At 50.2% G+C, this 21557-nt stretch overlaps 1 protein-coding gene across 10 annotated transcripts in view; it reads right to left on the reverse strand.

The window, feature by feature from the left end:
* Positions 1-423: 423 nt before the first annotated feature.
* DOT1L (DOT1 like histone lysine methyltransferase) overlaps positions 424-21557 on the reverse strand; it is a 66333-nt gene continuing 45199 nt past the window's right edge. For 3 of the 10 annotated variants that reach the window (XM_065042261.1, XM_065042267.1, XM_065042263.1), the window contains 13 exons: positions 20472-20573; positions 20126-20263; positions 19445-19570; positions 18579-19060; positions 18197-18320; positions 17280-17426; positions 15763-15889; positions 13819-14432; positions 12933-13138; positions 12136-12200; positions 10056-11027; positions 8338-8962; positions 424-6293 (listed from right to left, as the gene is read on the reverse strand). In XM_065042261.1, the coding sequence (XP_064898333.1) occupies positions 8373-8962; positions 10056-11027; positions 12136-12200; positions 12933-13138; positions 13819-14432; positions 15763-15889; positions 17280-17426; positions 18197-18320; positions 18579-19060; positions 19445-19570; positions 20126-20263; positions 20472-20573 (3693 nt within the window). In that variant the 3' untranslated portion in view covers positions 424-6293; positions 8338-8372. The remainder of the gene's footprint in view (positions 6294-8337; positions 8963-10055; positions 11028-12135; positions 12201-12932; positions 13139-13818; positions 14433-15762; positions 15890-17279; positions 17427-18196; positions 18321-18578; positions 19061-19444; positions 19571-20125; positions 20264-20471; positions 20574-21557) is intronic. The other 7 variants (XM_065042266.1, XM_065042268.1, XM_065042269.1 and 4 more) reach the window with 5 other exon arrangements.

Below are 21557 nucleotides of genomic sequence, written 5' to 3' on the forward strand. Positions count from 1 at the left end.
GAGCCCAGGCATTCGTGGAATGAGAATCACAGAACCATTTTGGTTGGAAAAGACAGTCAAAATCATCAAGTCCAACCACAGCCCAGCATCCAACCTCAACCTCCCCTGGCGCAACTTGAGGCCGTTTCCTCTGCTCCTGGCGCTTGTTCCTGGGGAGCAGAGCCCGACCCCCCTGGCTCCAAGCTCCTTTCAGGCAGCTCAGAGATCAGAAGGTCTCCCCTCAGCTCCTGTTCTCCAGCTGAACCCCCAGGTCCCTGCACGAATCCTACAGCAAATTGGCAGCTGTCACATCCCCTGTTCAAACTGGGGGCAGTTTTCCACCCGTGAACAGGAGCCGGCACCGGGGGGTCCGTAATGTCACCGGGACCCTGAACCGGCCCGAGCGCCGGCGGCTGCTGCTCAGTGAAACTCCACACCAGGTCGGTGTATTAAAATACAGACACTTTAATATAAAGACAAAACTTCAAAGCATCGTTTCAATTACAAATCAAGGTAAAGACACAAGAAATTAAGTGGAGGGAAGGGAGGAAAACAAAACAACCCAACCCTAACTCTTACATTGTGGCGAATTAGAAAGGCAGGATGGAAATATATATATTATACGTACATATATACACACCAGAAGAATTCACGCTACTTCTATGGAAGAATAAAAGGAATGATGGGACAACTTACCAGTATAAAAACAAAAAGATAAATTAGGGGGAGTTTGAATTTTAAATAATTCAGTTTAATAGGCTAAATTATATAAACTAATTCCTATTCACTAGGAAACATCCCATATCACTGTCCTAAGAAAATGGGTTGTTTTAAAAAAAATCCATTGCCAAATGGATTTTTATTAGTAGTTAAAAGTTTACGAATCAATTCCTGAGCAACAGCGACCGCCCCGTGTCCCGTCCCATCCGCCCCACAACTCACACCAGACCTAAAACCTGGGGTTAACTGGAAATCCATCACTTAAATGATGAACAGGTTCACAAAGCCAAGCGGGATGATGACCCCATCCACCCTTCCTCAGCAACTCCAGACACAAACCTTTTCCAAACCGTTTGCACCAGAAAAGCGAACAGATATACCTCAAAAAAACCAACCAAAGCGTCACAAACTTGAGAACTTCAGGGTTTGCATCGTGAAAACTTGGAATTTTCAGATTTGAGTTTGAGTTTCAACTATAAAAACCTTCAGAAACCTCTTCAGAAAGAGGGTTGCGAGCAGCAAATAGACTGGAGAAGTATTTCCCATTTGTTTTTTGTCTCGAGTTTAAGCCCTGAAGTTCACAATAGCATTTCTATTGAAATATTCAGTCTAAATAGATACTTATATAACGCATAAGGATAAATAAAATACGGCACAACAACATTTTAAAAACCGGTAATCCGCTCCCCGAAAAGCCCAATTCTTGCCATGTTTTCCTCAGTGCTGCAAGGATAGTTCACAAAAACACCGTCTAGTTCCTCCTCCCCAAAGGGTTATTTAAATGCCATTATTTGCAGCCCACCCCACGACGAGAGGAATCGGCGTTTGGAGCTCTTCATCCTCTTTATGTTTTTGGCTCAGGCAAAACAACACAAAGCAGAACTTTTCGAGATGGTGTGAGCTGGGATAACTCCCTCCGAGAAACCAATAATACATCAATAACGGTCGGGTTCCCATACCCCGCGTGACAAGGACTGATCTCAACGCAGATTTATCAACCCAAGCTGCCTGACGTCGGCTCCAGCGTTCACCAAGATTCCCAAGTCCCCATGAGCGGCTCTTTGAGCAGCACCCAGGTTGTAGTGATGGAATTAGTCGTGTTGTTAATGATCGGAGGTGATGAGCACCAACCCCGAGGTGACGAGCACCAACCCCAAGCACTTGAGCCGGTCGGGCTGCAGGAAATGCTCCCAGCTCTGGGAACAGGGAGGGGACAGCAGGACACGGCCACACGCAGCCCCCCCAGGGGACACCCTGCCCTGGAGCACCGCGGGGACACGGTCTGAGTGTCACAAAGCGCTGGGGCCTCGGAACGAAGTCGAGGAGATGGACGCGTGTGCTGGGACTGTCCCCCAAAAACCAAAGAGACCCCGCGGCAGACCCGGCTCTGCTGGGACGTCCCGCTGCTGCTTTCTAAATACACAACCCCGGCAAGAATCAAACCGCACGCGTCCCCTCCTGCTCAGCAGATTTCTGCTGAAGCAGCGTCGTGCTCGGGTATTAAGTTTGGCTAAAGAAAGAAAAGAGCAACTCAACGCTTTGACTTGAGATTAAGTGAGCGTGTGAGAAACAGCTGGGGGAGCTTCAGGGCGAGGGGCGTCCAGCCCTGGGGTTGGAAAGACAAGATCGAGCAGCTGTTGCTGCCAGGAAGGCAGGACACGGGATGGAACAGAAGAAACCATTTCAATGTTTGGCCAAGAAGACCTGAGTTCCCGCTATTAGGAGAAACTCGAAGACACGGCCGTGTCTCTGAACCTCAGGTACATCCGGGATGTGCCGCGGTCCCCCGTGTTGGCAGCTTCCCCTTCATCGCTCTCCCGTTGTATCCACCACTTGAGCCAAGAGGGGTGAGGACGCTTCCCCATCACGACCCTCACCTTCCCAAACGCAACAGCCGCGTTTGCACCAAAAGAGGCGACGCAGGGGCCGCTCGACTTCCCTGCAACACCAGCCACGCCGGCCCAAACCTCCGCCAGCCCAACCCTCCACCCTCCAGCGACGTTTTCCCTCAGCCACACAAACAAAGCAGAGAAACCTGCCTGCGGAGCGGCCCAGACACCCTCGGCTAACGGAGGAATCGCTGCTGAATGACTAATGGGCGTCTGCTTTCGGTGCCGTTGGAGCGGCAGCCCGGAGCACGGTGCGTGTCAGCGATCGACCCCGGCAAGCGCAACCCGGAGGTAACAAATCACCACAAATGGAAGAATCCACGAGGCGCGTTCCAAGGCCAACACTGAGCGGCGGGCGCAGGTTTCACTCGGCACAAGGCTCAGGAAGTTCCTTGGCTTTGGCCGTGTCCGTGCTCCGTTTCCTTCCCGACGAGCCCTCGCTGGCAGCGGAGCAGCCGAGTGCAGCGGCAGGATGTGGTCACACACAAGGAATTCTTTCTTGGAACTGGCTGCTTGGCTTTGATCACTCCAGAGTTGCTCCAATTATTGAAAACAGGTTTCAGACAGCGGGGTCACGAGGGTGTTATTCTTGTTGCCATACAGATGGCATCTCAACATCTCAAAGAGCTTTTCCTACAGCACGGAGAATGCTCCCATCGTTCCGCAGGCAGAGGAGAAACAAGTTGAACCCGCCCGAGATTCTCACAAAGCAACAACAATTAGGGAGACTCCACCACAAATCTCTTGGCAGCAACATCTCTCAAGACGTCGGTCCAAGACCTGCGCTCACCCAACTCTGCTCTCAGGCCCCTTGAAGCTCCTCTGAGCGGGATCCACCGGCGCCGGAGCAGACGCTCCGCAGACCAGCCCAACGCTTCCAAGTGTGTCCCAACTACGCCTTTACTCCTGGGTCAGCGTCTCGTTTCCTTTGGCCTCCCCGGTGACAGCTGGAGCGTCACAGGCTCAAAATCCCGCGTAGTTGACAACATCTCGATAGCGCAACAGGCAGCGCTGGAGACCGACCCCAAAGCTGCAGCAGGGGATGAGGGGGGACACAGGGGTCTCAGAGGGGTCTCAAGGGGTGTCGGGGGGGTCCTGCTTTTCCGCTGCACAGCGAGGACAAACTCCTTGCCTGGGCTCTTTGCTCCAAAGTCTCATAAAATCATTTAAGCTGTAAAAGACCTTTAGGATCATGGAGTCCCACCACAAACCCAACATCGCCACGGCCACCAGTAAACCACGTCTGACAGTTGTGTCTTGCTCCCCACGCACCGATTCCCAAAATGCTGTGAACCTGGGGCCAAACCACGTCAATTCGGTTCCTTCTCCATCTCTGCCGGTGTCCCGTGAGTACCTCGGGTGTGAGAACGAGCAGACCCTCCCCGCACACACCAGTGAGAGCGGCTCGGTCCTGCTGGTCCTGCGGTTTGCGATGGAGGGAGGCACAAGGTGTCCAGGGAGCACTGTCCCTTTCCAGAGGAGCTGAGAAAAGCAGAGCGATTAAAAGCTTCTACTTGCATTTCCTCATGTCATCAGGGATATAAATTACAGGGGGAGATGTAACGAAGGCTGCCGCCCGTCCCGCGGTTGCTTGGGCCCGTTCCGCTTTGGCTGGGAAGGACAAAACTCCGGTTACCCAGGACCTGCCCAACTCCCAGCTGCAAAACATCTGGGTTACATTGTCCTCCTGGATTCCAGGACATACACTGTGCACGGCTTCTACTAGAAGCTACTGGATGTTTCTCAGCTATCACCCTCGGAGCATTTTCTTCTTTTCTGCCCTTTTCCAGGTTCTCTCTCAGCAAGGGCAGCGCCGGCAGAGCCTCTCGCAGGCGCAAACCGTCCCCATCTCCAGGGCTGCCAATCCCTTCCCTTTCCAGTGAACGAGACCAAAGTCATCTTGACAGCTTCTGCGCGCAAAGGGAATCAACGCCACAGCCGCGCTTTGCCCTCAATCTCCACTGAGATTGCCAGGGGTGGGAAGAAAGGGCCGGGAGACCCGGGAGGGTCCACCTGCTCCAGACCCAGGAACTCCAGGCTTTTGTGAGCGGGGACACGGGGTGGCCGGTGCGGCAGTGCCGAGTCCCAGCCCCAGCGCTGGAGCGGGACGCTCGTTAGGGAGATCTAACGAGCCCAAGGGCAGCGGGAGCCTCTGACGCAGCCAGTGCTGCTGCTCCGAGCACCGGGCTGATGTTTCCCAAAGCATAAATGGGTTTATTTCTAGTCATTTTGCTGTTGCAATCCCCCTTCTTTAACTGTAGTTTAGTTTCTTGGTGCTTGGGCCGGTCTGAGCTACAGACCAGCGTGATTTCTACTTAATGGATCATCCTTCTCCTCACTTTGTGCACTCGAATAAATAAGTTTTTCTTTTTTTACAAGTTTACTGTGCATTGTACAATCTAAAAATAAATGAAATAAAGTATATGAAATTTATAGCTTTTCATCACATCTCTATAAAATACAGCCGCTGCTCGGCGCGGCGCTTTCTGTACACACACAAGTCACAACACGAGCCACTGCACCGGATTGCGGCAGCACGGTGAGCTAGATCGCCGTGTTTTTGTGAACTACCGTTTACACCTACGTAAAGCAAAGAAATACAAAAGCGAAAATGCACTTTGTCAATAAATGCACACGGCTAAGCCATTTCTGAGTCAAGTATCAAAACCCTACTAACAAAATACATTGTACTTGGAACAAAAAGAACCCAAAACAACAAGGTGAGAAAATCTGCAGCCTGCCCCGGTACAGAAACAACGTTCAGCCGTCCCAGCGCAGGGTGGGAGGGCCTGACCAACACCAGTGATTAACCACCCTGTTCATATGCCAACAGCACCCCAAAAACAAGTTACCAGACCAGCCACCAGTATTCACAGTGACTCCAGTGCCACCAGCAAGCGTGAATGGCCCAGGGAAGTAGTTTGAACGGGGCAGGACTTGAATTGCTGCTGTTTAAGCTGCGCCCACATGGGCTGAGCTCAGCTGGGCCGCCCCAGGGGTTGAGCGGCCGCCCCAGAGGGGAGTTCTGAGCTCTCGTTAGGAACGAGCGCAACTGAAAACCACCCAGTTAACAGAGCACCTGGCTCGGCTCCGATTAAAACGCAACATCGGAGAGAAAAGTGCTTTTCTCCGCAGCTCGCGCTGCCGCAAACCAAGCGGGTTTTGGTATATGAACAGAGTAAGTGGAATAAATAAACTGCAGACCTTTCCGAGAAGCGGGTTTGGCATTGGTCAGCCCTCCGAGTTCAGCACCAAGGATTCAAACGAGAGGCACAGTTCTGACAGATGAAATAGCACCGAGAGGAGGCTCTTTACATCTCTGCTGGTGTGCCAGTCCTTTATTATCCAGAGAATTTAATAAGAAGTCGTATTTTATGATTCTAGGTGGAATAAAATAAGTCAAAATTGTTTTCACTTTAAAAAAAGATAAATACTTTATCTAAACTATCAACAATACAAACTGGAGCTTTAAGCATTTCTTTTGCCTTTTTTTTTTTCATTTTTTTTTTCTTTTTTAACTCAGATTCACAGTAAATATTCTTTTCTCTGTTGTTTAGGTCTTTTTATGGTTATATTTTGTCCAGTAGTAAGAGAGTAGAAACCCCTGCACAGGCCAGGTGAGCACCTTTCAGTGGAAGCCGAGTGAAGTTGGTCCACGTTGTCCTTGCATAGGTCACGTTGGGCTGAGGTAGAAATCCTAGTTACCTGCACAACGGGAGAGGAAGAGACTCATCTAAATCAAGAGACAAAAACCCGCGGTGCGTTAGATGCGTCAGACGTTTCTACATCGCCCCCATTGTTCGTGGGGCAGCTCTCGACCCAACCGCCATTAGACAGAAAGGTGACAAAGTGACACGTTCCCTCCCTATCGTAGCTTTTGACGCGTTCTGCCAGTGTCCCCGTATGGAACTCTGTCCTGCAACCTTTTTCTAGCACACGCTAATCTGCTTGGAGTTTTTTATTACGTGATGAGAAGCAAAGAAGATTATTATAGCCCCACATCCCAGATTTCAGCCTCAGTTCATCAAGGACTCTGAGCACACGTATTCACGCCAAAGTCATTGAAACTGCTCAAATATGGGACCTATGTCCAAAGGTCACACGGAGAGGGACCATATCTATGGTCCATCTGTCACACACCATCTCCTGGGAGAATTATTTCTGCTCCACAACCCAGTTTGGTCACCCAGCTACTGTTCTCCATGTGTCACCTTTGTGCCTTGCCTCTTTTTGCGGCAGGGACCATATCCAAACCCCCTTGTCCCTCCACAGAATGTCCCGAGTTGGATGGACCCACAAGGGTTATCGAGTCCAACTCCTGTCCCTGCACAGGACAACCCCAAAATTCACATTGTGTGTCTGAGGGTCTTGTCCAAATGCTTCTGGAATATTGTCAGGCTGTGACACCTCCCTGGGGACAAGGTGATGAACCTAATGTCCACATATCCTTCTCCCCCATCTGATTCCTATTCTGGGTCTTTGCAGCCCATTCTACAACCACGTCGCGCTGTCCCTGGGCACCAGCAGACACCACGTTACTCAGAGCTCGTCCTCGGCCCCGCTGGCCATACTTACGTGCCTCACAAAAGCCTAACGAGGATTTGTTCGTGTCTTTGGAACAATTTGTTGATGAAGACACTATACAAAATGCACAGTCAAAAGAATCTCTCAGGTATATTGTAATTGAGTTATATGTTTTATAAGTGGCAAAGAGCATTCAACCACATATAGCTTTGGTATCGGTGAACAGTAACAACATCAAAGACCTACAAGGAAAGCACAGAGCAAGCTCTGGGGCCTAACATGCTGATTTAAGCTTTGCAAGCACAAGTTTGTTACATCAGGATGCCACAGAGTATTTTCATTAACAACAGTACCCTGTGGTAAACGCTTTATTCTGGAGTTGCTCTCACGGCATTTAAATACTTGCTTGAGTAAAAACTGCGCAGTTTCTGGAAAGCCTCCTCTCTGCCACGGCCCCAGAGCACAGCTCAGCCCTGGCGCTCCCTGTGTTCTCGGGCAGTATCCCCAGGAAACGCCAGCAATGGCCGGGGAGCTCGGACACAACGGCCCTGGCGGGCGAGTCAACAGAGCTGCGGTATAAACCCGGATAAACCACAGCGCCCTGTGCTACCTGCAGGGGTGTTTTCCAGTGATGCGGGGGGCACGTTATCTGCAATGCGAGACCAGCGCGTTCGCTCTCCGAGACAAAGCTGCAGCTCGTAACCCAGAGCTTTTTAACCTGATGGTTATTTAGAGCAGCTGCTGTTGGCTGAGGGTGAAAACGAGCAGGATATTGCCACGTACAGTCACAAGGAAGCACCGTCACGCATCCTAATGCTATGCGGGCTTGTGGAGATGGAACAGTCAGTGTCGGAGGGCGAGGGGAGGGGGATAAAAGTCGGCAAAACCACTTCCAGTAAGTGTACAAAACCACGCTTAAAAATCGACATTTCCTCCTGATCACTGATCTTCAGAAATACACCTTTTCGTGAAGCGATCCCGACCTGAACAGAAGCCTAACGTCAGCCGAGACAGTCACCACTGCCAGCACCCCGTGTCGAGAAATCCTGACTCCCGGCACAGAGAGCGTCAAGACTCTCCATCCTCTGCCATCAGATTATTCGCTCCCCACATTTTAGAGGTTTCTCTATTTCACAGAGCCCATCCCCAACCTATCTCTGAAAAGGAAGAAGCAACATTCAGCATCTCGTACAAAACTCCTCTTTGTTTTTTTCTCTAGCCTTACCTTACAAAATAAGAACTGTTAGCTAAGCAAGCTCTTTATCGTGGCTTAACCCCAGAAAGGTGCGAAGCATAAGGAGACTGCATGCCAAGTGTCACCCACATAGCGGAGGTGGCAGCGGCGTCGGGCTGCGCGATGACGGGCGCGGACGGGGCCAGCGCCAGCCGCGGCAGGGGCGGGTGGTGGACGGTAAAGGAGGGGCGGGAGGGTTTGTGCTGGAGAGAAGCAAGCTTAAGAGACAAAGAAGCGTTAGCAGGTTGGACAGAAGCAGCAGAAGAGGATGGCAAGAAGGTTTCGCCGGGCGGGACGGCCGGCAGGGTCTGCAGAAGCGCGGGCTCGGGGTTAGAAGCGAGTAATGGAGGAGGTGGGGGCAAGGAAACGTTAGGAGGGGGCGGGGGGGGATGGAAAACAGATTGCACTGGCGCTCTGTTGAGGTGCTGAGCAGATCTAGTCTCACTAGATGTTACTAAATTAGAGGAATGGGGTGGGAAGGATGAGGATGAGGTGCTGGCAACAGCCTGCAGAGGGTTTAAGCTTAGCACGGTGCTGCTAGAGACAGCACTGCTGCTGAAACTGGCTCCGAATTGATGAGGAGAGGAGGCAGAAGGCACCGCATGGTTAAAAATACCTGCAAACAGGAGAGAAAAACTCAGCTTCAACAGATGGGCTTTGTACAGTCTCAAGTGACAAGAGAAACAAACCAAAAAGAAAAAAAGCAAAATTATAATAGTTACAGCCCCATACAAAAATATGCAGCATGAGAAGGCAGCAAGCAATGAGAGATAATGGTGCAGGCCAGGAGGTACAAAAGGTTTAACTTACCTTTCCTACTGCCAACCTCTAAACGCCACGAGGTAAAATGGTCAGACCCGAGACCTGTCAGTTCTACACCACGCGGGTAGACTTGTGACGAGATTACGTGGTCCCTAGAGCTGTTTATCTGAAGACACAAACTGCTGCTCTTCCCTCCCCGCCCTCCTGCTTTCCCGCTTACAGGGCAGCAAGGGGAGACTGGACTTGCAGCAAATCTACGTGCTGAGAGATGGGAGAGTTAGGATTTCCCGACATGGTGCCTGAATGATCATGGACAGGTAAGAAAAACTGCCTTGGACACTTAGTAAGGGCAGGTTCAGACTATCTTCCAGTTGTCCAGCTTGTCTGTGGTCTGGGCCACAGGAGCCAAGCCTGTGCAGAATCCCAGAAGCGCAAGGTGCACATGGCACTGCCCTTCCTGGCCAAAAAACGCGCTTCGTGTCCTTTCAAGAGCCACACAGTCCCCACCACCATCTCCTCTGGAGAGACACTGATGTTTTGCTCTTCCTGGATCATGCTAAATCCATTCAAGGCCTAATCTCAACCTTTACTCAAGTTGACAAGTTAAAGATCCTTAACTTGGTATCATGACAAGTTCAATCTTTAACCTGCAGGCAGACAGACCTAAGTTGGTTCCAACACAGCAACATCTGAGCACGCATACAGTATGAAATCACAAAGTCTGGGTGTGTATTCTTTCATTAAGGAGGTACAAGAAGCTCATCTAGTAGACAAAGCTCATGAGATTAGACTGAACTCATCCTAGCATTCCCGAGAGACAGAGGAGCCTGGTTATGTGGGACAGATCTGCTTGACATCCTCAGAAACGCAAGGGTCTCAGCCCTGGAGAGGCAGCGTCAGACTCTCCTTTAGGCCCTGTCTTATACCAGAGAAAGAGTTCTGCCTACCTCCAACTGTTCCACCTGTAACCCCGGGAGAGAAGTTCCCCATAGTGTGAGAATTAGTCAGTCTGGTTGCAGCCGATGACACGTGGACCAGACTGGCAGCAGCTGGCATGGAATTAAATAAGGACTGCAATACTGAGGAATTTGTCACCGAGTTGAGGTTTGCTTGCAAGGCCATGGGGCCGAGGGGGAACTGCGATCCAGTGGTCAAAGTGTTCAGGAAAGGATGGTGCGTCTGCACAGAAGATGCTGGGTTGCCTGCTGACGAAACAGCAGTCGAAAGGCTTTTACCATTCAGAAGGCCACCAGACGAAACAGCAGCAGAAATGAAAAGGTTGTGGCCATTTTTAAACTCCACATCTCGGTCCCTTCCTTTGCCGACCTTTCCGTTATGCTGCAAAGAGTTTTTTTCTGAAGAACCCCCAGTACGAATGCTTATTTCACTCATCTCTTTGCCTTTGACCCCCGAGCGGTTTAAGTCTTCTCCTTTCATGCCGCTGAGGCCTTCGAGTTGCCTCTTGTTCAGAAAAGGATTCGTTTCCGACACCCCCACGTCTTTGCTTCGCTGTGACTGGAAACTCAGGGAGCAGTTGGAAGCCGTCACATCTGAAGCTTTATGAGGGAGAGAAGCACCATCGATAAAGCTGTGTAAACCAATGTCAGCCGAGAGCCCGCCATTGTACGCGAAGCCGTTAGTGGAGTTTGTCCCGGGGCTGAGTCCGTCTGTCCCGGCCGAGGGCACGGCAACGCTTTTCCGCGCGTGTGCTGCAATCTTGGCATCCATGGCGAGGCCGTCCTCGGAGGACGCTCTGAAGGCAAACAGCGAGTTCTGGCTCAGGGACGAAACCGCCTGCAAGGGGCTGTCCGTGGTTTTGGTCAGGTTGATGTCTGATATCGGTGAAAAAGTAGATTTCCATTTACTGCTGTTCATGTTCTCGTTGCTTTGTGCTTGTTTCCTCCCGGATAAGCTGCTGCCTGGTTTGGAAAGAAATGTATAGATGTCAAAAAGCAGCATTACAGAATCACACAGAATCCCAGAATGGACTGGGCTGGAAAAGCCCTCAGAGCTCATCCAGTCCAAGCCTTGGTCCAACTCCAGTCCATTGACTAGATCATGGCACTAAGTGCCATGGCCAATCTCAGTTTCAAAACCTCCAGGGCCGGTGAGTCCAGCACCTCCCTGGGCAGCCATTCCAATGCCTGACCACTCTCTCTGCAAAGAATTACTTTCTCATCTCCAGCCTCAATTTCCCCTGGCAGAGTTGAAGCCCATGGCCCCTTGTCCTATTGCTGATGCCTGGGAGAAGAGCCCAATCCCCACCTGGCTAGAACTGCCCTTCAGGTAGTTCTGGAGAGTGCTGAGCTCAGCTCTAAGCCTCCTCTTCTCCAGACTAAACAAGCCCAGCTCCCTCAGCCTCTCCCCATAGGGCTTGTGTTCAAGTCCCTTCCCCAGTCTTGTTGCTCTTCTCTGGACCCGCTCCAGCACTTCAATCTCTTTCCTGAGCTGAGGGGCCCAGAACTGAACACAACACTCCAGGTGTGGCCTCCCCAATGCAGAGCACAGGGGAAGGATCACTGCCCTTGTCCTGCTGACCACGCTCTTTTGGATACAGGACAGGACACCATTGGCCTCCTTGGCCACCTGGGCACACTGGTGGCTCATGCTGAGCTTCCTGTCCATCAGTCCCCCAGGTCCCTTTCTGCCTGACTGCTCTGCAGCCACTCTGTGCCCAGCCTGGAGCGCTGCAGGGGGTTGTTGTGGCCAAAGGGCAGGACCCGGCACTTGGCCTTGTTGAACTTCATCCCACTGGAATGGGCCCATTTTCCCAGTCTATCCAGATCCCTCTGCAGAGCCCTCCTGCCTTCCAGCAGCTCCACACTCCCTCCCAACTTGGTGTCATCAGGTGGTCTGAATTCACTGGATCTGCTCATTAAGAACGGGCTTTTATCTTTCAACACCTACATTTTATCAGTCTGTGATTCTATTCCAGATCCAAAGGCAGAAAGTCACCTGAAAGTCTGCGGAACAACTTCAGTGACGGACACTCATCCCAACACAAACCAGAACGTTCCTCACACTTACCATTTTCAACAGTCTTCTGCGGAGATTTGCTTTCCAATGATATTGTTGCAATTTTCCTTTCAATTCTAGTGGGAAAATAAAAAGGTTACAACACTCACAGACCTTTTATTGCACATTTACCCTCACAACCTGTCTTACACACGTTCACATCTTAACAGTTGACTAGAGCATATAAAGCCAAGTCAGCTAGAAAGCTGTACGGAACTTAAAAGGCATTAAATAAAATCCACCACAGACTTTAAGTAGGAGCTATTTCAGAATTTGTGCTCTTTGCCAAGATTAGTGCACACTCAGCAGATTTCACTGTTGCTCTTCTTGCACAATGAGGAGGCTGTTGCTTCACATTTCTATAGCGGTTACTTTTCCAGCACCTTAAACGGGAAACAAAACGCACCCACAGGGAGGCAAAGGGTGGCAAGGACTCGATTTCCAGAGCAACACACCAAGGGTTTGGGGCAGGAAGGGAGTGAGGGGAGAGAGTTTGTAGTTGAAGATGACACCCAGCCTCGGGTCTCCTACACAGCAGCGGAGGAGACAGAAATCATTGCTAGGGCGGTTCTTTCGGAGGCCAGGCTCCGGCAGCCTTGCGAACGCAGCACGAGTAGCTTCCCACACTCAAGCACTGCTGCCTAAATACTTCCCCCTATTCACAATTTCAGCCGCATAAGAGGTTGGGCATAATGGAACCGGTCCCTGAGTAAAGGGAACAAAGGCGGCTTAACACACCTCTCCGGTTTAGAGAGCTGTTATCAGCGCTCCGAGAAATCTCATCCTGAAATCTCTGCCCGTGTATTCACCTGCTGCTATTGTGCTCATCCTCAGAGCCCTGCTCGTCGTCCGATGTCAGAGGAGAGTAATGAACGCCGTTGCTCTGAATGAGCGGCTTTTCCTTTTTCAGAACCGGGGGCTGGTCATTGTCCTGGTAAGGAACAGGAGAGTTCTTCAGGGAGTTTTCGGGAGAGGAAATGGCTGTTATTTCTAAAGGCTGGTTAATGTTATTGACCTGGGCAAGAAGGAAAGAAAGCAGTTACAGATGAGAGGATCTTTTTAGAAACAAGGCATCTTGTTAAGGATATTAAAAGCAGGCTTAGCTTGCCCCACTTTAGGATATGCCAACAGCTGCTTGTTTAGCACTGCCGTTGTTACACTCCACCGTCCTGCATTAGAGCCTGGGATGAAAGCTTTTATCTAATTTTCACTCTTCCGTTTCATGTTTAAACACAGAAATGAAGACGTGAAATAATCACTTGTTTTTTTTCCAATCTACCACTGTAGGATCACATGAACACAACTTGTATAGCCGGCTTAATTATGCAAGAATGCCATATGCTTCTGGCACTCTGATGCTATTTACTCAATCTTAGTTCAAACTATTTCCAAAATATTTAACCTACAGCCTAAGAATCAACTTCGCTGCAGAAACAAGCTCTTTGTCATAAGGGATTAGTTTTAATTTTTAATGCTCTGACAGCAAAGAACTCTCTGAAGATGTTCTACCTATACAGAAATAGTTTGCCAACTTTGCAGCAATTCTCTTGCCTCTCAGAGGGGCCATTTCCACACAGGGTTCCAGCTCCCAGCCCTGTACCACGCTAAAGAACACAACAGCCGAAGCTGAGTTTCAATTCCAAGAGCTTTCCCAGGCCCGTCTCTCTTCCTCGAGCTCTTATTTTTCGCCCTTACCATGGAGTTGATATTGAGCGGTGAACCTGACGGTTGCGTAAAGAGTCCAGACACAGTAGGTAGGGATTTGCGTTTCGGGGAGACGGCGGAGCTCCCGCTGAGGGTCCCGGTGGACGATCTCTTCCGCCGGCCTCGCTTCTTCCCGTCCTGCGCGTGGGCTTGGCCACAGTCCAGCCGAGCGCTCGTGGGCAGAGGACTGTGCTTGTTGGAAGGGGATTGTTTTACATGTCCTGTATTAGGAGAGATTGTAAAGATGATTCTTCTCTTGGCCTCGTTCTCAGGATCTGAAAACGCTGCATCAGACTGAAGATCCCCCTTTGTTCCTTCGGCAAACATCTTCTGAGCATCTGCATATTGCAAAACCCCTACCAGGCTCTGGGAGGTGCCATTTAACCTGGGGCTTGTTGAGTGCTGGTGAGCAGGGGAGTTTTGCCCCGAGTTCCTCGACTGCATCATTAGCAAAGGATGTTGTGGAGTGGAACTCCGAGACCCTACCGAGTTAAACAGACTCCCAGAGTCGTCCAGAGCTGCCTGATCAACACTATGGTTAAGATGGGCTGGGCTGTTTGTATGATTTCCATTGACTGCCACGGAGCCAGAAGAGTAAGAAAAACCTGTTGGAAGGGAAAGTATACATCATTGCTCCTGCTGAGTGATCGCGCACGGTGCTCGGCCGCTGGGAGGACTGGGGCTGGCGCGGACCTGGGATCAGCCAGCGGGAAAGCGCGCGGCTGCGCTGGGCACGGGCCGAGAACGCGGCCCTGCGTGCCGGCGGTTTCAGCGGGGTTGAGGACTTGCGCTACTCTTTTGCCATTTGAGGGGAATTCAGGGGATATATGGAGATAGCCTGTGCTCTACCTGATTTTTAAATGGAGCTCGAGTGTAAGGGTTTTTTTTGAGTTATTATGCCTTTTGAAATCAGGGCTCCTCTACTCTCAGCTCCTTCCTATTGTCAAGGAAATATGTGGCCAAATTCAGTCCGTTTCCTTCCCCAAAAAAGAAGGGGCTGTGTCACCTGTACAGCCCAGCTCCTTCTCAAGATTAAACAAAAGGCTGTGGCTTAGGGAATGACAGGGGATCTTCGAAGAAACTGGCAGAAAAATGCCACATGGGAGGAAGCTTGGAAAGGGAATTGAGTGTTTGTAACAGTGTACCGTGAATGGGTTTAGTGCTCTAGTAAGGCCGAGTCTCTGGGCTGTCTAAATGAAAGGGCTAGGAGGAAACATGCTATTGTTTTACAAGGGGTCTTTTTTAATACTTAATTGGTTTTATAGAACACTGCAGCCAAGCCCTTCTTTGCAAAACAGATGCAAGAAACAACACAAGCCCTCAAGGTTGTAAACTAAGAGCAAAGGCGCTCTCTGCTGAGGGATCAGCTGCAGAACAGCTCGGTGTGCTGGAACCTATTGCTCCTGGCCCACAAGATTCCATACGCTGAGCAGCTAAAGGCGACAACTCCAACAGATAGGGGAGTTCAGGAGGAGTATCTGCACTTAAACATACCCCTACCCCTTCCCTTTGTCACTTCTTCCTACCCGGATACTTGTGCCTTTACAACTGCTCAGGAGGCACCACTGTGACCTGCAGCAAGAAATTCATTTTGCTATTAAAAAAAGGCCCACCACCCTGTAAAACAAAACGTTTGAAGGCAGATCATCAGCTCACAGCACAGCTACGCAACACTTTGCTGCTTTGCCACACAGAAGGATTTCCAAAAGCAATTATTTATTTACACTGCAAGGTGCTGCAGTTCGTGGAAAGCACGTCAAACCAATACTTTATGCCAGAATGCATCCAAGCTGTAGGCACATACTGTCCCAAAACATCATCACCCACATTTATCTAGCGCTCTACTGCCTAAATGACCTGACAAGCAGTGCTCGGAAAGCACTTGGGGTGCTGTCTGGACCAGACAAAGCACCTTCGCGGAGACGAGGCTGTTACCTGAGGTAGCCAAAGCCAGAGGCTTGTTTCCAGCAGCATTGCTTACGCCATTATGAGAACTAGCACCAATCTGCTTTTCAAGTGTCGCTGAGTCTCTACTTTGATGAACTGGGCTAGGTGTGCTTCTCTGGGGGAGAGAAACAGGCGTTTTAGTACAGGAAGCAGGCTCAGAAGTCAAGAGTTTAAACAAAATTCACATGCATTAATTAGTAGATCTATCAAGGAAAGTGGTTTAACTTCCTAAAGGTCCCAGGTTTTACTTGCTTTTGAGAAAAACATAGATCGGCATGTTGTGGGACAAATGTAAATACCGTGATTAATTATACTGCGGTAGTATCCAGCACGCAACAGATACCATGAAGGTAGAGGGACAACAGGCTCATCATCCCAGAGCGTTTGGAGCCAGGACAGCTCTGCAGACAGAACAAACCCCTCAGGCTGCTGATTCACAAACGGTTGTGTCACATCCCCAAGCCTGGGCACATGAAGTTCCCCTAAACAACCCCAAACCGAACACAAATGCATTAAGCTGTGTTCTTGGGTACTCTGAGGGTTTGGTCAACAAGCAATGTTTTCCTACAGCAGGCAATACAAGTGAAACAGCAGCCTGAATAAACACTGTAGTTCTGCCACAACTGAAAGTCTACAGCTGGAAAAAGATAATGGATTCAGTTCTACGAAATAACTCCAGCTTTCCTCCTACGGGACAGCGAGGGAGGCGTTTGTGGAGACGTTCTAAATTCACAACTCCTGTGTGAAAGCAGCAAGCGCCTCTCGGTTCTCTACTGCAACACTTTTGTGACAAACACTTGCTATAAACTGGCCTGGGCTTTTTAAACTCGTGTGCCACCGAAAGCGGCGCGGACTGCTCAGGCTTTCAGAGACACGGCCCCAGTTCTCCGGTTACTCTGCTGCTTCGGAGCAGTCTCTGGCACACCAGGTGTCACAGCCTCAGGGCGCTACGGAAGCTCATCCTGCACACGTGTGATAACGAGTGACGATTCTGAGATGACCAAGCCAAGGCAGAAGAACGTGTCTCTGGGTCAAGGCTAAGAACAAACTGACACGTGTGATTCTCTGCTTGCACTGCCACAAACTCTCAGAATCTGCGCCTCTTAGAATCATTTTGGTTGGAAGAGACCCTCAGGATCATAGAGTCCAACCATAACCTGACTCTGGCACTACCTCATGTCCACAAGAACCTTGTCTAAACATCTTTTAAATGCCTCCAGGGATGGTGAATCCACCACTTCCCCAGAAAGATGTTTAAGACCAGGATCTCTTGTGACATGTATTTGCCTCCCTTCCCGCTGAAATTCCCCCACCCCACAGACAAAAGAGAACAAAAATTAATCTACAGAACGACTAAGAGCCAAGAGGATGCATCCCAACAGCAGCCTCCCCCAAAGCATCAGGCATCGAGATTAGCAGCCCACTAAGGATTGCGGTGCACAGCACCCGTTACTGCCCGCTGGGATTTTAGTAGGGACGGAAAGTGTTGACAATCCCTTACTCACCACCTTCTCAACACGGCTAGGTAGGACTACGCTGGCCAGAGGGATACTAACAGGGAGTTTATTGGGCTGCACTGTGCTCAGAGGAATACTGATAGGTAGGCTGGTGATAGTTTCTCCATTACTCACAGAGGTTCTCTCTTTCAAAACCTGGAGATGCAAAAGAGAAAGTCATGGTCTTCACTGCATGCTATTTGTGAAAAGATTGGTTTTAAACTAATGGTAACCTGCTCATTTGTACCTTGTTTTTTTTTTAAAGAATTACATGATTAAGAGTGATGACTATATAACAAAGACAGGGCATGCATGGAGCGGCTTTGTTACCAACACCAGCCTACTGGGACGGCAACAGCCAACAGCACAGAGGCAGGTAAATTAAAGGCACTGCTGGCCCAGGCAGGAGGAACTGGACGCCTTAGCCAAGCTCATCCCCAGTGTCTGTGTCAGCTCTGTGAAAGCACCATCCCACAGATTTGTACCTTGCGGCCCCCTGTACACAGAACATGTCGTAGCCAGAATTATTTCCATGGTAACCTCTCGCTGGAGGGCACCCGCTTGCTCTGACAAGAGCAACAATACGATTCACGACTGGACCAATTATGTGGACAATTTTTTATTTCTTCTTTTAACTATGAAAGTCTACTTTTCAAGTTCAAGTAGACAGACACCGGATCAAAAATAAGTCTTTCTGCATTGGTTTACATGCAAACCAGAGGTAAACACATCTCTCATGAGCCCAGTATTCCCTGCATCTAGCCACGACCTTCTTTTTGTTGTACCACACCTACTGTATGTTGTGTTATTTGGCACGCTGAGCTGACCACAGGAAAGAGCACGCCTGCAAACCCTAGTGTGGCCAGCTCTTCCTTTGTTCTACCAGCTGTAACATCTCTGCGCCGGAGGACTAGCAGGTTTCTTACCTTCTCGCCTGCAATCGGTAAGGCCGCTGGGGAAGAGGGCCGAGTTTCCTGAGGACTCAGCTTTATGCCATTTGAAATACCGGGGCTTGGATATGTAAGGCCATTCTCTTTGACATGGTCAGCTCTGGAACAGAAACGTGCTGTCATTAGAATACAAAAGCTAATGACTCTTTTGCAAGGAATTACTGTACCAAACTCAATGCACTGCACCACCTTATCCACCGCATCAGCCGTCACTGCCGCTTTGCCTCACGTGAAACTTTCACAAGTGCACAAAACTCCATTTAAAAAATATTTGTTGCAATCCAAACCAACCCCTGGTGTTAAAAACAAGCAACAGTGTTACCCCTCCTTTCCCATCCTATGAAATAACCACTCTCACCTCTGTATCTCATTAGTCGTTGCTTTTCCATTGACTGCATGGTCTTGGTTCAAGTGTCTCCTTAGTGCTATTTTAGCTGGGGAAAACCTGGTGTAATCAGGTAAGGACAAGCTCGTCATCTTGTCTGCCTTCTGCCTGCTGCTGTGGTTTGGGGTACACGGAACGATCTCCTGGTCCAGGTGCGAGGTGCTGTACTGCGGGGTGTTCTGCTTGGAGGAGGGACGGCTGAAAGTGTTCTGGATTTCGTAGGGAGTCGCATGGCCGTTCATGGACAGTTCGGGGCTCATGCCATTGATGTGGGGCAGGGGAAACTTGGAGCATTCGAGATCCAGCTGGAACCTGCTGTGCTCAGCCTCGGGGTCACGGCTCAGATGGTTTTTATTGCGTAGCTGTACCGACAGTGACTCATCAGACGGCGTGTACGATTTGAGCTGCATGAGCTCCTGCTGTCTCTGACTCTTCTCAAGCTCCACAATGCTGATCTTTAAACGAAGAGGAAGAAAATGATTAAAGACCACACTTAACAACTCTATCACATCGTGGAGTTTTGCCTTGATATGTTTCTCAGGAAAAGTGGCCCCATGTCTGGAACAATGCAGAACAATTGACCCATAATTTGAGAAAAAAATCTCAACATGCTGCTCTGAGCTTGAGACCAAAAGGCACAAGTAATGGGAATGGCTCAGAGACTCTTAGAAAACACCTCTCAGATCTCGGAAGCAAACATAAAATATGTTTCTAGACAGTGTGGAGTAACTCAATACTGCCAGTCATCGAAGGAAACAGGCACCCCATGGCAAGGTGTCCGGCAAAAGGACAAGAGTTACCCCAAGTCGGTGGCTCTACATTTGTTTCTTGCTCCCTACCTGCAATTCCAAACAGTGCTTTTGTTTCTCAGAAATCTGATTCTTCAACGCCTGCTTCTCCTTCAGCAAGTTCTCCAGTGACAACGTTGACCAATCCAGCTTCAGCTCTTCACAGCGCGCCTTCAGCTGCAGACACGGGATAAACAGATCAGACGACAACGTTCACCACTTCACAGCACCCGGGGCGCGGGCGGAAAGCCAGGCAGCTTTCAGCTGCACATGTGCAAGAAGCTCCTTAGCCCGCTGAAAACTCCTCTCAGCTTAAGCCAAATGCCACCAAAAGGGTCCTGTGGTCACCAGCTAACGTGGCAGGAGGTGGGCTGGTTCTTTCTAAAACCAGCACTATCACCCAGCCTCCCCGACCGCTTCCACGTCCAGATTTCCCCTCACCCACCTCAACAGTCTGAGTTACCGAGATGAAGAAGACAGAAGTCTGACAACCGCACTGTGCAAAGTGCTCGACATGCAGAATCAGCGCCCAGGGGCGCAGGGCCGAGCACGACACAGCTGGGGCCAGAGCCACCGCCACCTCGCACCCGCCCCAGCGTCCTGTGCTGCTGCGGAGGAGCCACCGCAGCTGCATCATGTTCCATTTGTGCAAATACCCCACAGGGTATCGTAACCTGCCCTCCTCACACAAACGGAGCATCGCCCCGCTGCTCAGACACACGCCGTACACACCAGCTGCAAGCTCTGGTTCCTGAGTTCACTGTTATCCTTCTCCAGCTGTTTCGTCTGTTCTTTCAGCTGCTGGTTGTGAGCAGAGATCTCCTTCTGAGCCTGGATCAGGTCATTGTACGTTAGAGCCTTCACTCCCAACTACAAGATGAAGAGCGAGAAGGAAAGAGATCATTCAGTAAGGTCTTGACAGCCTAATTCCACATGACTGTCACAGATTCCACATTACTTAGCGTGATCAGCTGCAAAACCAGGGCTGAAGACCCGAGACTGTTCTGGTCTTATTTTTATCAAAAGCGGTTGCATGCAGACGACTAACAAGCATCCACTTCCAGCAGAGTGGGGCTACCTCATCAAGCTTCTGCTGAAAAAGGCGCTTGATTTCCTCTTTCTGTGCCTGGCAGTGGGTGAACAACTGCTGTGCCGTCCCCAGGAGCTGAGCGTTCTTCTCCTGGAGGAGGGAAGAGCGAGAGAATGGAGTTTTAGCACCAACCACAACATGGCCCATGCTAGTAAGATGTTTACACCTGGTTTGTATAGCAAGTTGGGAGGGAATCTGAGCTCAAGGGGAGACATGAACTATCCCACATCCTACAGAGCAGAAATGGAACTGGAAATGATTATCTGTATGAAATCTGTTACTAAAATGGGAAGAGAATCTGAATCTCCAGAGTCCCAGTTCAGAGGTTTCCTACACAATACTCATGAGGGACACGCAGTAAATGAAAATACACTGTGGGGGAGGTAGGAAGAAAGTCATAAATAAGCCAAAGCACTTGTGCTTGTACTGCCCAAATGACTGCAGCGGGCCAGCCAACCCTCCCAGCACACGGTTCCTGTCCAGGACATTCCTGAACAAGACACTTGCTCACTCGTTTCATGGCCGTGCACTATGTGAGCAGCAAAGGGCAAGGACAGGACTGGCTAAAGAGTCTTGGTTCTGCAGTTTCCAACTGGAAGACGAGTGCAGCAAGAAAACCAGGCTCTGGAGATTGCGATTTCTCCAAGTTTTGCTGCTGAGGCCAAGCAGGAATGGTTGTGAACGGAGCTGTCGCTCCAGAGGTGCAGGACAGGGCGAAAAGCACGTGGGTGTTCCTGTGATCATCGCGGAGCGAAGCGGCAGCGCCAGCACGTTCCAGATGTGTGTGAAACCACGGGGCCTGGCACACGGCGCTTGTCGTCTCACACACCAACCGCTCGGGGAAACAGTTGAGTCACCGAACGCCCTGCTGCAGGTGATGCTGAAAATATCATTTCTGCTTTCGACATCAGTCATTTCCTTCAGCCTTCCCAGGCAGGAGCAGCTGACAGCTCCATCTAAGGGTAACGTGCTGAACTAGCAGCTCGCGGCATCTCACAGAATCACAGAATGGACTGGGCTGGAAAAGCCCTCAGAGCTCACCCAGTCCAAGCCTTGGTCCAACTCCAGTCCATT

The sequence above is a fragment of the Columba livia genome, chromosome 27, assembly GCF_036013475.1.
Source record: "Columba livia isolate bColLiv1 breed racing homer chromosome 27, bColLiv1.pat.W.v2, whole genome shotgun sequence".
NCBI lineage: Eukaryota > Metazoa > Chordata > Aves > Columbiformes > Columbidae > Columba > Columba livia.